Source organism: Alexandromys fortis, unplaced genomic scaffold (genome assembly GCF_014885135.2).
Source record: "Alexandromys fortis isolate MF-2015 unplaced genomic scaffold, M_Fortis_MF-2015_v1.1 scaffold_13, whole genome shotgun sequence".
Lineage (NCBI taxonomy): Eukaryota > Metazoa > Chordata > Mammalia > Rodentia > Cricetidae > Alexandromys > Alexandromys fortis.
The window spans coordinates 7,608,598-7,621,954 of record NW_026067908.1 but is presented as its reverse complement, the minus strand read 5'-3'; the positions used below and the strand labels follow the sequence as shown (position 1 = coordinate 7,621,954).

The following is a 13,357-nucleotide window of genomic DNA, read 5'->3' as shown; positions in this document are numbered from 1 at the left end:
TCCCCCAAGAATGTTAACAAACCAAGAAGCAGTGATTTGAGCATTTGTGAGTTGCTTCTTTAATCTGTGAGTCCCTGGTACCTGTGCCCAAATTTAAGTCCCGGTTCTATCTTTCTCAATGGGCAACCTCCCGACAGTGGGCAATGGTGCCCGTTCCTTCTATTTCTTTGGGAAAGCCAAGCTAGACGATGTATTTACTTAAAACATTGCTGCAGTGACTGGAACATGGGAGGCCTTGAGAAAGGGTGACTATTAGTGCCATCACTGTCCTTCCTGTAGTGTCTGTACTCGGGACAGTGCTGCGAGCCTTCGGGTTCATTGCTGCGATCTGTTCCCTGTTTACTAGGTTGCTATCAAATAATGGAGACAGCGTGCTGTAGGAGGCGAGTGTCAATACTCCCTGAGGGACCTCTCAGTGCTGTTGCCTGCGGCTTGTGTCATTAAAGCATAATTTTCTTGTCTATGTAGTAGGTAATGCTTCTTCCCGGAAACGCACATCTTTGTTTGGGTGACTTTGAGAAGAAGGAACATAGTAATAAATAAAACAAAGGTGCTCCTTTACTTAAATAATTAAGAGGATTTAATATCTTAAGGATTTCTTCATGGACACATACATCTTCCCCAGTATTTAGGGAAGTAATTCAATTCCGACAGAAACTGTAAGAGATTCCCTGTGCAATTTGGTTCCTAAACTAAACCATGAGAAAAAGGCAGGCTTGAGATGTTCAATAGGTTGAATAATGGCCAACCAAAAGTATAACTTCAAATCTGTAAAAGGTTTCAATTTGTTCTTATTTACAAAAGCATATGCTGAAAATACTAGCCGTTTTGAGATGTGGTTATTTGTGGTTTTCTGAGTAGCCCAAAGTATTACCATACTTTCTGAGAAGAAGGAAATAGAGATTGCAGAAGGACACACAGGGAGAAGACACAAAAGAAAAGGAAGCAATCTGTCTAGAGAGACAGAGGGGAGAGATGTAGCCATAGGCCTAGGACTGTTGGCAAGCCCCAGCAGAGAGTGAGGCAAAGCTCACATCCTCCCCTGGAGTATCCAAAAGGAGGCAGACACCACTCACACATCCATTGCTTTCCTCTGGCCTCCGGGACCCCAAGGGGACAGATGTCCCTTGTGTAAAGCTTCCATGTTTGTAGAAATGTATTATCGTTGCTTGGGGAGGTTACTATATATCAGGATGAAGTTTGAATGCAGGAGCCGACTTTAAACAGGTGAGGTGTGAGGGTACTTTGTCATTTCTTTGCGCCAGGAAAGGCAGGGCGCTTAATCTTAGGGCTCCAAGTTCAATAATTCAGGTTCACGTCGTGTTTCCACTGCTTCTTAGCTCTATGATTTTTTTTAACAACTCAACAACATTCACAGAGCATCTCAGCTTGTCAGACGAGTGGAGAGGCAGGGTGAGCACCAGTAGGCCCACGGAAGCTCTGCTCGGTTCAAGGTCATGGAGGAGCCGGAGAGGGGGTACGGACCATAGTTATAAAAATCCAGGATGTTTGTCAGACACCTGCTACATGCCAGGTGCCCTTGTCCATGTCACTCATCAGCATTCAGGACCCCCACATTGTAGGCACTGTTCTGCTACCACAGTGAGGTGCAGAAAGGATAAAGAAAAATAAGCCCGAAGTAACAGAGCAGGTAAGAAGCTGCATTCAACTGAAACTGTGGGACTGCAGAGTAAACACTTGAACTTGACAGTATTGCACTGATACACTCGATCCAGCCAGTGGTGTTTGAAGCAAAAAGGCTGGGGATGATGGAACCTACCAGACTACATCCTATACAGAGGCAGGTATCGCCTGAAGGGATTCATAAACAATATAAAGACAGTACCTGTGTAGTACTTGTGTAGACTGCTTTTTGTCAACCTGAGCCAGTGCATCTGATTAAATGAGATTTTTCTGCTCATCCTTTCATATAAGACTGGACTTAGGGGCTACCTTGAATCATTCAAAACGATCTAAATGGGTACCTCCACGGGCATGACTATGTGTTGGGTGTGCTGGGCTTTTCAACCTTGAGGATAGCTTGGTGGCATTTGCAAACTTCTGTCAGGCCCAGGGAGCCGCTCAGAGTTGTGATGCTCAGCTGCCTGTGGGCATCTTGGCTCTTTGTTGCTATCCCGTCTAGCGGCCCTGGCAGATTGCCTTCACTAGAGGGCAAAGCGCTGGCCAGGACCCAGAGAATCCATGGAGCTTCGATGTGCCCATGTCCTGGTGGCTATTTTTCCTGTGTCATAATGCAGACACTTTCAGCAGCCTCGCCCCATGATGTCAGGAGAGGCAGGCACAAGCCTCACCATCCAGGTACCCGGGGTTTCCAATGCTCTCTCTAGAGCCCTAGATTCGTAGCCCCAGCTGCTTGTTGCCATTGGTGCCTAATGCAGAGATCAGATTACAGTACCCCAAGATATTCCTAGATAGCTTACCTTCGTGTCCTGACATGGAAAACAATCTGTCCATTCTGACCAGTTGCTCAGCTGACAGGCAACTGGCTCAGGGGTCACAGCTCGGCTAACTCGACTAAAGTGAGAAAAGAATCATTTTAAAGATTAAAACGACAGCAGAAGAGAACTGTGTGAAAGTCCCAAGCTATCTATCATCTATCTACTTATTCATTCACTTATTTATCTCTCATACAATACATCCTAACAATACCCTGCCTCCCTCCCTCCCTTCCTCCCAGCCTGCTTTCACTTCCCCTACCATAACAAGATGCTATAAGACTAAACATAAACCTTAATATTCAAGGGTGGACTAGGCAATCCAGTAGGAGGAAACAGGTCCCATGGGCAGGCAAAAGAGCCAGAGTCATACCTGCCCCCACTGTTGGGAATCCAATAAAAAGCCCCAAGCTAAAGAACCACAGGATGTATGCAGAGGATCTGGTGCAGACCAAGGCAGGGTCCATGGTTGTTGCTTCAGTCTCTGTGAGCTCCATTGAGCCCTGCTTAGTTGATTCTGAGGACCATGTTCTCATGCTGTCCTGGACCCCTCTGGCTCCTACCATCCTACAACACTCTGCAGAGTCCCTGAGCTCCGCCTAAGGTTTGGCTGTGGGTCTCTGTATCTGCTCTCATCAGCTACTGGAGGAAGCCTCTCTGACGACAATTGAACTAAGCATCAAACTATGAATATAGCAGAATATCATTAGGAATCATTTCATTGACTTTGGGGAGGGGGTGCGGTTAGTCATGATTGGTTCTACCCAAGGCCTCTGAGCTTCTGGATCCTGGCCATCCAGGCAGTGTCAGACATGGGCCCCTACTCAGGTTAGACCAATCATTGACTGGGCTCTCCCACAAGCTCTGAGACACCAATGCATCTTCCTGGCAGGGCAGTTTGTAGGTCATAGATTTTTGAATGGGTTGGTGTCCCAGTCCCACCACTGGGAGAGATGGCTTGGGCTGGAAAGATTATTCAATCACCATGGCTAGGCTCACAATCAAAAAAATAAGACTTTAATGTATATGCATAATCCTTTCCTGGAAACTTTAGGCTCTGCTGGTTGTCGATCCCACCTCCTCCTATTAGAGTATTCCATTCTGAACTAGAGAACAAGGCAGAAGGTCTGTAGGCATTGCTGAGCCCCTTTCTCTGCCCTCGGGTGTCTAGCATTCTCAAAGCCCCTTCTTTTCAATGTAGAATTAGCATGCTTGCAATATTGGTAAAATTTTCCACCAGAGTCCAAACCCTTGGAATTCAGGCCCTTGTCTCTATTGCTACTGAATCCTACCATCTGTCATGAGTAAACTTGTGGAAGCTATTCAGAGAAGAGAAAAAGAAGAAAGAAGCGGGGAGAAGGAAGGAGGGGAAAGAGAGGGCAGGGAGAAGAAGAAGGGAAAAAATAAGGCCTATTTCTGGGGAATAGGCAGTGACATTTTTAGATTTGCTTGAACCTGATTCCTAGTTAGAACTAAAATAATCTTGACATCTAGAAATGCTGAGAGGTCAAAGCCACAGGTCTTTTCTTCTGATATACTATCCTAAAATTAAAGAATGCTTTAGAGAAACATGGAGAGAATTTACAAGCCAAAGATTTAGGGATTGAAGAGGGCTTGCATTCACTCTGCACCACACTGAAGAACTGTCAAGGTAAGTCCACAGCCTGTGCTATGATGTCACAATGGAGGGAAACAAACAGTAAAACCAGGCAGCGGAAAGCAGAGACCCAGACAGCGATGCTACACCGCTGCAGCTTCCCAAGCTCATGACATGATGTCTAGACAGAGGCACGCGGTGATGCTGTCACAGGGGCCAGACACAGAAGGAACACCAGAGCTACCACTAAATCACCTCCGGCCAACATGACCAATATTCTCCCGGCATTTTAATGAATTTTTAAATGTAGTTCATTTTTGATGATTATACAAGTAATGCCTTCACATTAAAGAAAGCATAGCAACAATTATAAAAAAAATTATCTCAAATCTTACCACCATTAATATTTTATTATATTTCATTCCATTCTATTTTCATAATATAGTGGAGGGCATACAGAGTATCATGTTGTATGTCCTGATCTTTCCCACTTAATACAGAAGAGGTATAAACTATTTATGATGACCGTGTATTGCTTTACTATTCCATAATAAATAGATATTTAAGCCCAAGTTTTTCTGAATTCTAGGTTATATTCTGGCAATGGGATCTGTAAAATGGAACTGTTGATTTTATTTTTATTTATTTTTTTTGTTTGTTTGGTTTTTTCTTTTTTATTGATTTTTTATTGAGCTCTATGTTTTTCTCTGCTCCCCTGCCTGCCTCTCCCCTCCCCCTTCAACCCTCCTCCAAGGTCCCCATGCTCCCAATTTACTCAGGAGATCTTGTCTTTTTCTACTTTCTCCTTCCCATGTAGATTAGATCTATGTCTAATAGATCTAAAGTCTCTCTTAGTGTCCTCATTGTTGTCTAAGTTCTCTGGGATTGTGGTTTGTAGCCTGGTTTTCTTTGCTTTATGTTTAAAACCACCTATGAGTGAGTTCATGTGATAATTGTCTTTCTGTGTCTGGATAACAAGCATCATTTAGGAATGGCTAACCCAGGAGCGGTTGATTTTAAAGTTTGTGACACATATTGCCAAAGAGCTTTCCTGGGGAGCTGTAGCCATTCTTAAATGATGCTTGTGGTTTGAGGTAGTTTACACTTCTGTGCTGGAGGCTGAGCCTCCAGCAATGCAGTGTTGGGAAGATGGACTCTATACACAGTGGGATCCACTGTAGAGCATCACATCACGGAACACCATCCACAGGAAGGGACCGATGCTGGTCTCTCAGTGGCTGGTCCTGTGAAGGTGGGCTGCTGGACCAGGAGCCGCCTCACCATTCATTCTCCAGCCTCTTGCTTTCTGCCTCCCTACGCGTTCTCTTCTACAATATGTTTCTACCATGACGCCATCTGCCCTGTTGTGACTGAGCCAAAGGCCATCACCAGAGCCAAGAAATGCCAGCAGTGTACACGTCGGCCTCCAGAACCACGAGTGGAATAAACCTCTCCATTACGTGCCCAGCTACAAGCATTTGGCTACAGCAGTGCAAAATGTATCAGTGGCCCTTAAAGAGGTACTGATCATTCTGTGACCTATGAAATCTTGGCAAATAATTTTAGAGTATCTCTCAGCTAGCAAGAACCCGCTCAATCAGTAAGAAACTTAATCTGGGGTACCAGACCCCGGGAGCATGTGTGATTAGTCAGACATTTGCTTCTAACTTGCTTGATATTACTAATGAGTTTCTCCGTATATGTGCCTTCATGTCCTTCATCTATCGAAACAGTGCAAGTCCTATGGTGTTGCTGCACCTTCTTCAAAGCTTGACCTCTAGTGCGCCAGTTTTGTAAACTATATATCCGTGGCGGGGAGGGGGGGAGGCAGACAGAAGACAAGTTCCGCTGCCAATTCATTTGACTGAATTACCTACAGTGTGCCATGCGGGGACATTGAAAATGCCTGACAACATTAAGGGCTCTGCATCTCGCCTTGCTCACTCCATTCTTTCCTCACTTATTTTAAGCTCAACCCATTTTTCTCCCACATCATCTGGAGGACTATTGAACACAGCTGAAGCAGCGCTGAGACAATGGGACTTTCGAGTCTATCAGCTGCACGGCTGCGTCCAGGTCCTACCACTCACAACCAAAACCAGAGATAACAGCTTGGAAAACTCTTTTGGATGTGGAGTGAGATCGTGTATGAGACCCTGAGCCACAGCCTAGGACACATGCCAGTTTCTTCTCCTAATACTTTCTATTCAGCCATGTGCAAACCTCTCCATCTGCATCAGAAACATATAGAAATATACCCTGTACAGGGCCAGGCCCCTGGACCACTGGGATATTTCCTCTCCTTCCCTCCCTTCCTTCCTTCCTTCCTTCCTTCCTTCCTTCCTTCCTTCCTTCCTCCCTCCCTCCCTCCCNNNNCCCTCCCTCCCTCCCTCTCTCTCTCTCTCTCTCTCTCTCTCTCTCTCTCTGTGTGTGTGAGAGAGAGAGTGTGTGTGTGTGTGTATGTGTGTGTATGTGCGCGCGCGCAAGCCCATGTTTTATATGTATGAACAAGCATGTAGGCCAGAGGTCAATATTAGATGTCTTCCTGAATTGCTCTACACCTCCTTTATTAATTCAAGGTCTCTCACTGAGCCTGGAGCTTGCTGATTGGCTAGACTGGCTGCCCAGCAAGCCCTAGGATCCCCTTGTTGCTACCTTCCCTGCACTGGGATTACTACCACACTCTGCTGAGCTGGTTTTTCACCTGAGTGTTGGGTATTCAAACCCCTGCTGTGTGGCAAGTACTTTACCAACTGAAACATCTCCCCAGCCCTCATCTACTCTTTAACTCAGCTTGGCATGTTAGACAAAGGGTTTAAAATCTAGTTGAATATGCAACCCGGGAGTCAAATGTTTGACCCCACAATGTGGCCACCTCAGCAACTTAGAAAACACAATAGTTAATTAGCTTCTTACTGATCCTAAGCCAGTAGGTCAGAAAGCCTATCTGATTATGACAAGGGGGCACCCGAATACACAGGCTCGGCTTATAGCCAAAGCCGATTGTCACTAATGATATAATCTTGAGCTAATCCATTCAATTACATAGGAATTATATCATGAGATGAAGGTATTTTAAATTTGGCTTTGAAAGTGATCCCTCTTCAGCACCCTACTCACCGCTAAGCCCACTGGAGAGTTTTACAACTTCATCAGACTTGCTCTGTGTTGGCCGAGGCTTCCTCTGGAAGCTTGCTCCCCCTGACCTCCTCAATACAACCTCCACTCGCTGTCTTACTCAGTGGTCAGTACCTTGGGCTTCTCTAAGAACTGGAATTCTTCAGGATGCCTCTTTGTTTTTCCTCTCTCTTCTTGCTTTTCTTACTCTCAAGGAGCCGAGATTGGCTCCACCAGCATCGCATACCTTCCGTGCCAGGGCTGTCCAAGTTCAGCTCGCCACCCTGGACTGCATTTCTGCCCCACTGCTCCCCACCAGGCTCCCCTGCTTCGCATCCCCACTCCTCACCGCAGCACAGAAAACATTAGGGTCCTAAGTTGAACCTCTTAGGTTTGACTTTCAACCAACTCCTTTCTCAAGTGAACCCCATCATTTGTGGGATCACCACACAGACAAGTTTCCAGACTGGATTCCTGGCAGTGGTCCTTAATCTCCTTCTTTCTCTCACCTTCCTGGCCTATCTCTTGGAAAGTTCTGTCAAGTTCCCAAGAAAACATATCTCAGGTTTCTTCTCTTCCTCCCACCTCAGTACCTGCCATATTAGTGTAAGACCCTATTACATCACTGCATCCTTTGATAGCCTCTTGTAGGAAAGATTTTCCCTTTCTTTTCTTTCTTTCTTTCTTTCTTTTCTTCTTTCTTTCTTTCTTTCTTTCTTTCTTTCTTTATTTTCTCTCTCCTTTTTCTCCTTTCCTTCCCTCCTTCCTTCCTTCTTTCTTTGTCTTTTTCTATTTTTTTATTTTTTCTTTCTTTCCCTCATTCCCTCCTTTCTTCCCTCCTTTCTTTCTTTCTTTCTTTCTTTCTTATTTCTGTATAACAAACAATGATTTTTTTAATGGGAAGTCATGCAATATTTTTCTTTCTTAAGTCCCTCTTCAGTTTTGTTTTTTACTAGCCATAAACTAAAATCCAATCTCTCTTACCATGGTGTCTGTGACTCTATGAGATACAGCCCCTTCCCACCATTTTGACATGCATTCCTGCATGACATTTTGCATTCCTGCCAACCTCCTTCAGCTGCCACACATCACAAGCTACTTCCTATGACAGGCGCACTGCACCTCCTCATCTCTCAATATTGTTCTCTTCACACAGCCTTCCCCATCCTTCATGTCTCAGCATTGATGCTTCCCCTGCAGAGAATGTCACTCAACTAATTTATCTTTAGATCTCTTTGCTCTCTCTCTTTCTCCTAACCCATTCAACCCATTCTGTGTGATTCCTTCCTGCTATTCTTCACAATTTTAAATGAAAATTTGTGTTTACATGTTTACTGTCTGATGTGGGATTCCCCTCTGTATGCTGGAAATACCATCAGTTAATAAAGGACTATCTTGGGCCTGCCCAGGGCTGAATAGATGTAGGCGGGGAAAACTAAACTGAATGCTGGGAGAAGGAAGGTGGAGCTTAGAGAAGCCATGTAGGCCCACCAAAGACAGATGCTGGAACTTTACCCAGTAAGCCACAGCCTTGTGGCAATACACAGATTAATGGAGATGGGTTAAATTAAGATGTAAGAGCTAGCCAATAAGATGCTAGAGCTAATAACCAATCAGTGATTTAATTAGTACAGTTTCTGTGTGGTTATTTCTGGTCTGAGCTGCTAGGCAGCTGGGAAACAAACAACTGTATAAGCTTTTGTCTTAGTTACTTTTCTACTGCTGTGCTAAGACACCATGATCAAGACAACCTATTGAAGAAAGAGTTTATTGAACTTGCAGTTTCAGTGGGTGAGCCATGACCATAAATGGCACAGACATGAAGCATAGAAAGAGACAGGCAGACACAGCGCTGGAGCCATAGCCTAATGCATACATCCTGATCCACAGGCATGGAGCAGAGATAAAGAAAGCTAAATGAGATTGGTGTGGGTTTTCAAAATCTCAAAGCCTGCCCCCAGTGACACACCTCCTCCAACAAGGCCACACCTGCTAGTATTTCCCAAACTGTTCTACCAATGGGGGATCAGGTATTCAAATACATGAGCCTATGGGAACCATTCTCATTCAAACCACCATAGCCTGTAAACTACAGGAGGATCAGGATGTCGTTTGCTTATTTTACTTCCTAGTAACTACTATATCTAGATTATTTACTTCTTAAATAAACAACAAATTAATGATACCAAAAAAAAGTATCTACAAGCCACATGGCATTCCACACACACTTTTAGTTCCAATTTGTACCAGAATTTCCTGCATAATTCATATTCAGTGCCATTTGATGCATAGCTTATGATTAGTTACTCTGAATATCAATCTCTATATTACTATGACTCACTTTTGAGTCCCAGCCACCCAATTGCGTATGTTAATTAGAAGACCGTGTTGCCTGTATGCATATTAATTCCAGTCATCTTGATGACTGCTAAGAACACTCACATGGCTCTGGCCCAGACACTTGGGCAAACATACTTTGATGCCCATAAAGGGAATAAAATAAAAAAGAAGAAACGTGATTGACACTTCCTTGGCATCTACTATGTATAGGGTCTACTACAGAAGTGATGATTCCACAGGATGCTTAGGTGGTTTAATGTTTCCTCTAGAATTGAAGTCTTCATTTACATTTTTTTCAGTCTCTTTAGAGGATTCTGGTTTTTGTCAGTAGAAATGATAGGGTGAAGATCTTTGAGCTATCTTAACTCCAAATGAAGACCATGACTTATTTATCAAAGCAGGAGACCAGTTTTCATTTTCAGAGTGATAATTTGTTTTGTTTTCCTGGCGGGAGGGACTGGTGATGGTTCTGGATATAATGCTGGTCCAGAGACTGGAAGACTGTGTGCCACCACACACCTCAGTGGGACACACCAAACTGCTCCATCTTCCCCTGGTCTTCAGTTTGAAGAATCATTAAAAAGCAACTTAAGAAGCATGCAGTGACAACTAAATATGATGTTCATGAAATGCCAGATGAGAAATCTTGTTACCAAAATCTCTCCCTCTCTCTTGCTGGCACTTAGGTTTTCTCTGTAATATGAGTCAAGTAAACTATTTGTTAATTCTTGTGTAATGTAACCATTTTCAGTATAAGATAAAAGAATTCATTGACAAAGATACACTATAATAAATGTCAAAGGAAGTTATACATATGAAATTACAATATTAGAACTGGTATAATATCATTTTAACGTTGACTGTAATAAGTTAATGGTGTACATTATAAATTTTATAGAATAACAAAAAAGTAGAATAGTTACTCTATCCACTTAAAATTATAAGATACTAAATTTAAAAGATGATCCGAGAAAGAGAGAGAGATGGAAACAAGATATAGGACAAATAGGAAATAGTAAGATGATGAATTCAAAGAAACCCTGCACCAATAATTACATTCAATATAAATGGTCTAATTACTATCACTAAAAGACAGAGACGGGGTCTGGAGTGGTAGCTCAGTTGAAAAATGCCTGCCTTGTATATAAAATGTCCCAAATCCAATACCAAGCACACCCATAATAAGAAGGTAATGATGATGATGTGATGATAATGATGATACTAATAATGGATAATCAACTAAGCCTTTAAAAAAGACAGAGATCATATTTAGACTATATCTACATGATAATCCTTTTAAAAAAAATATGGTCATATATAGTAAAACAAAACACTAGATAGCCGTTTGCCATGAAAACACAAGCAATAAGCAAACAAGAATGACTAAATTACTAGTAAACACATACACTGTGAATTAAAAATAATCATCTAAGATAATGAAAGCATTTCTCAATGATGAAAAGGCTGTCCATCACGAAGAACGTCCTGTGTGATGGCTCATCTCCATGGTCTGTTTTACTGGGTTCAGGATCACTGGTGAGACTGCTAAAGCTCACCTTCTGAGTGCACCTATGAAGACCCGTCCAGGAAAACATAACTGAAGAGAAGAGGCCTACCCTGAATGTGTGTGGTACCATCCTATGGGCTGAGAGCCCTGAGAGAATCAATGGTAAAAAAGAAAGAAGTCAGCCGTGAGCAGACGTCCCCTTCTCTCTGCATCCTCTCTGCTGAGGAATGGACCATTCTACTGTCCTCCATCGTACTGCTCCTTCTGTGATGTGCTGAAGTCTCTGAAATTGTTGAGGAAAATGCAATATTCTTCCCTTGAGTTGTCATTGTCCCCTCAGTCATTTTGTCATAGTGTTGCTTAAAAGTAACTAATCCATCTAATTCAACCCCCCACCCTCTGTGTGTGTGTTTAATAACACAGCTTCAACAGATACGTGGTACATACAAATAGAACCAAAACAGAGATAGGGAAACCCACAAGAATAGTTGAATAATACTGCCTGTCACCTCTCTGAGTAAGTGATAGAACAGAGATGAAAATTTAAGCAACAGGAGCTAGAGAGGTGGCTCAGCGGTTAAGTAACAGGTTTCTCAACTTATTTGCAAGTATTTATACTGAACAGCATAGAATATCCATTAATCCTACATTCTTAGTCATTAAAGAAATCTCAGTGGGCAGTGGTGGCGCACACCTTTATTGCTAACACTCAGGAGGCAGAGGCAGGCAGATCTCTGAGAGTCAAGTCCAGCCTGGTCTACAGAGTGAGTTCCAGGACAATCAGTTCTGTTTCACAGAAAAACCCTGTCTCAAAAAAAAAAAAAAAAAAAAAAAAAAAAAAAAAAAAAAAAAAAAAAAAAAAGCAAAACTAACTAACTAACCAACCGACCAAACAACAACAATAAGCAAGGCAGTGGTGGCACACGCCTTTAATCCCAGCACTCGGGAGACAGAGGCAGGTGGATCTCTGTGAGTTCGAGGAGAGGCTGGTCTTTGGTCTCAAACAGAGCAAGTTCCAGGAGCTCCAAAGCTACAGGGAAACCCTGTCTCAGAAAAAAAGAAAGGAAAGAAGGAAGGCATCTCAATAAATTGAAAGAATTTTAATAAGTTTTGTAACTAACACATACCAAAATATCTTATTTGTTTAAAATGTGTTCTAGAGAATCACTGATCTTGCTGCTAATTGTAACTTCCTTCCATGGCTTTAAGATTTTATGCTTACACAACCCCTATTTCTTTCAAGAGAGTATAATGAGCAAATGTTAACCATGAGCTTACAAAGTAAACGTGAGCCATAAAACACACGCGTGCACACACATACATACACACGTGTGCACAAGCACACACGCATCTTCCATGTTAGGTATCTCGTGGAATTTATTTGGGGATAAAAGCAAGTGCTGTTGCTAAAAATCCAACAAAATGTTGAAGTCTCTAATTGAAATGGATAAATCTGGAAGACCCATGCCAATTGGCACATTATAAATTTCTTCTTTCTATTGCTGTCAGCCATCCAAACAAACGGAAAAATCAACAATAACAACCCTCCACTTGCTGTCACAGGGGGCAGCTCTGAGTGAATACTCACTAAGTGGGAGGCATTGTTCCGTTGTTCTAGGTACTTTTAGGCCTTTAATTCCTGCTCTTATTTTCCTCCCATTTTACAAGTGAGTAAAATGAAGCCCTGAGTGCTTATGTAATTCGCTCAAGATCAAACAACTATTAATAGCAAGTGCCAGCACCGGGATTTGAAGCCAGGGGGATGATGTTGTCATGTAACTTTCTATTTTTCAAAACCAATGTCAGAAGCACCGGCAGTGAACGCAAGAGCCCCATGGTTTCTTCCGCAGCATTTTGTACGCTGCTGAATCGGATCTCTTCTGCCTTGCCTTGAATTTTCCCTCTTTGCTGATCTGTCTTGTTTGATAAGTTCATCAAACATCAAGACTCTGTTCGTTTTCAGAAAGGATTACAGTGATAAGCTTTTCTAATTGAGAGTAGCTCTGCTGAGATTTCCTTCACCAGCGACCTCTTGCCTGAGCCTTTTAATGATTAGCGATGAATTTTATGATGTTTCAAGAGTGTATTTGCTTTAAATATAAGTTACAGATTATCTGCTTGTAAAACACATCTCCCCCTCTGAACTGTTACTTAAAGGGAATTTCTCTCTCACTCTAGCATTTAAACAATAATGATTCAAAATTGAGTTAACTAATAAGAACTTGAAAATAATTCTATTTAAAACCTCCAATGTTTGAGAGACAGAGCATGCTTAAAAGATATCTATCTCAAAAGGGAAGTTAAAATGCTGCTTAAGAACCACAAAACATTCAATGGTGA

General features: G+C 42.6%; 1 protein-coding gene across 1 annotated transcript in view; it reads right to left on the bottom strand.

Annotated features, from left to right (window-relative positions):
• C8a (complement C8 alpha chain) overlaps positions 1 to 13,357 on the bottom strand; it is a 56,843-nt gene that overhangs the window by 42,631 nt on the left and 855 nt on the right. Inside the window, exon 2 of the mRNA XM_050136142.1 lies at positions 2,442 to 2,535. Within this exon, the coding sequence (XP_049992099.1) occupies positions 2,442 to 2,535 (94 nt within the window). The remainder of the gene's footprint in view (positions 1 to 2,441; positions 2,536 to 13,357) is intronic.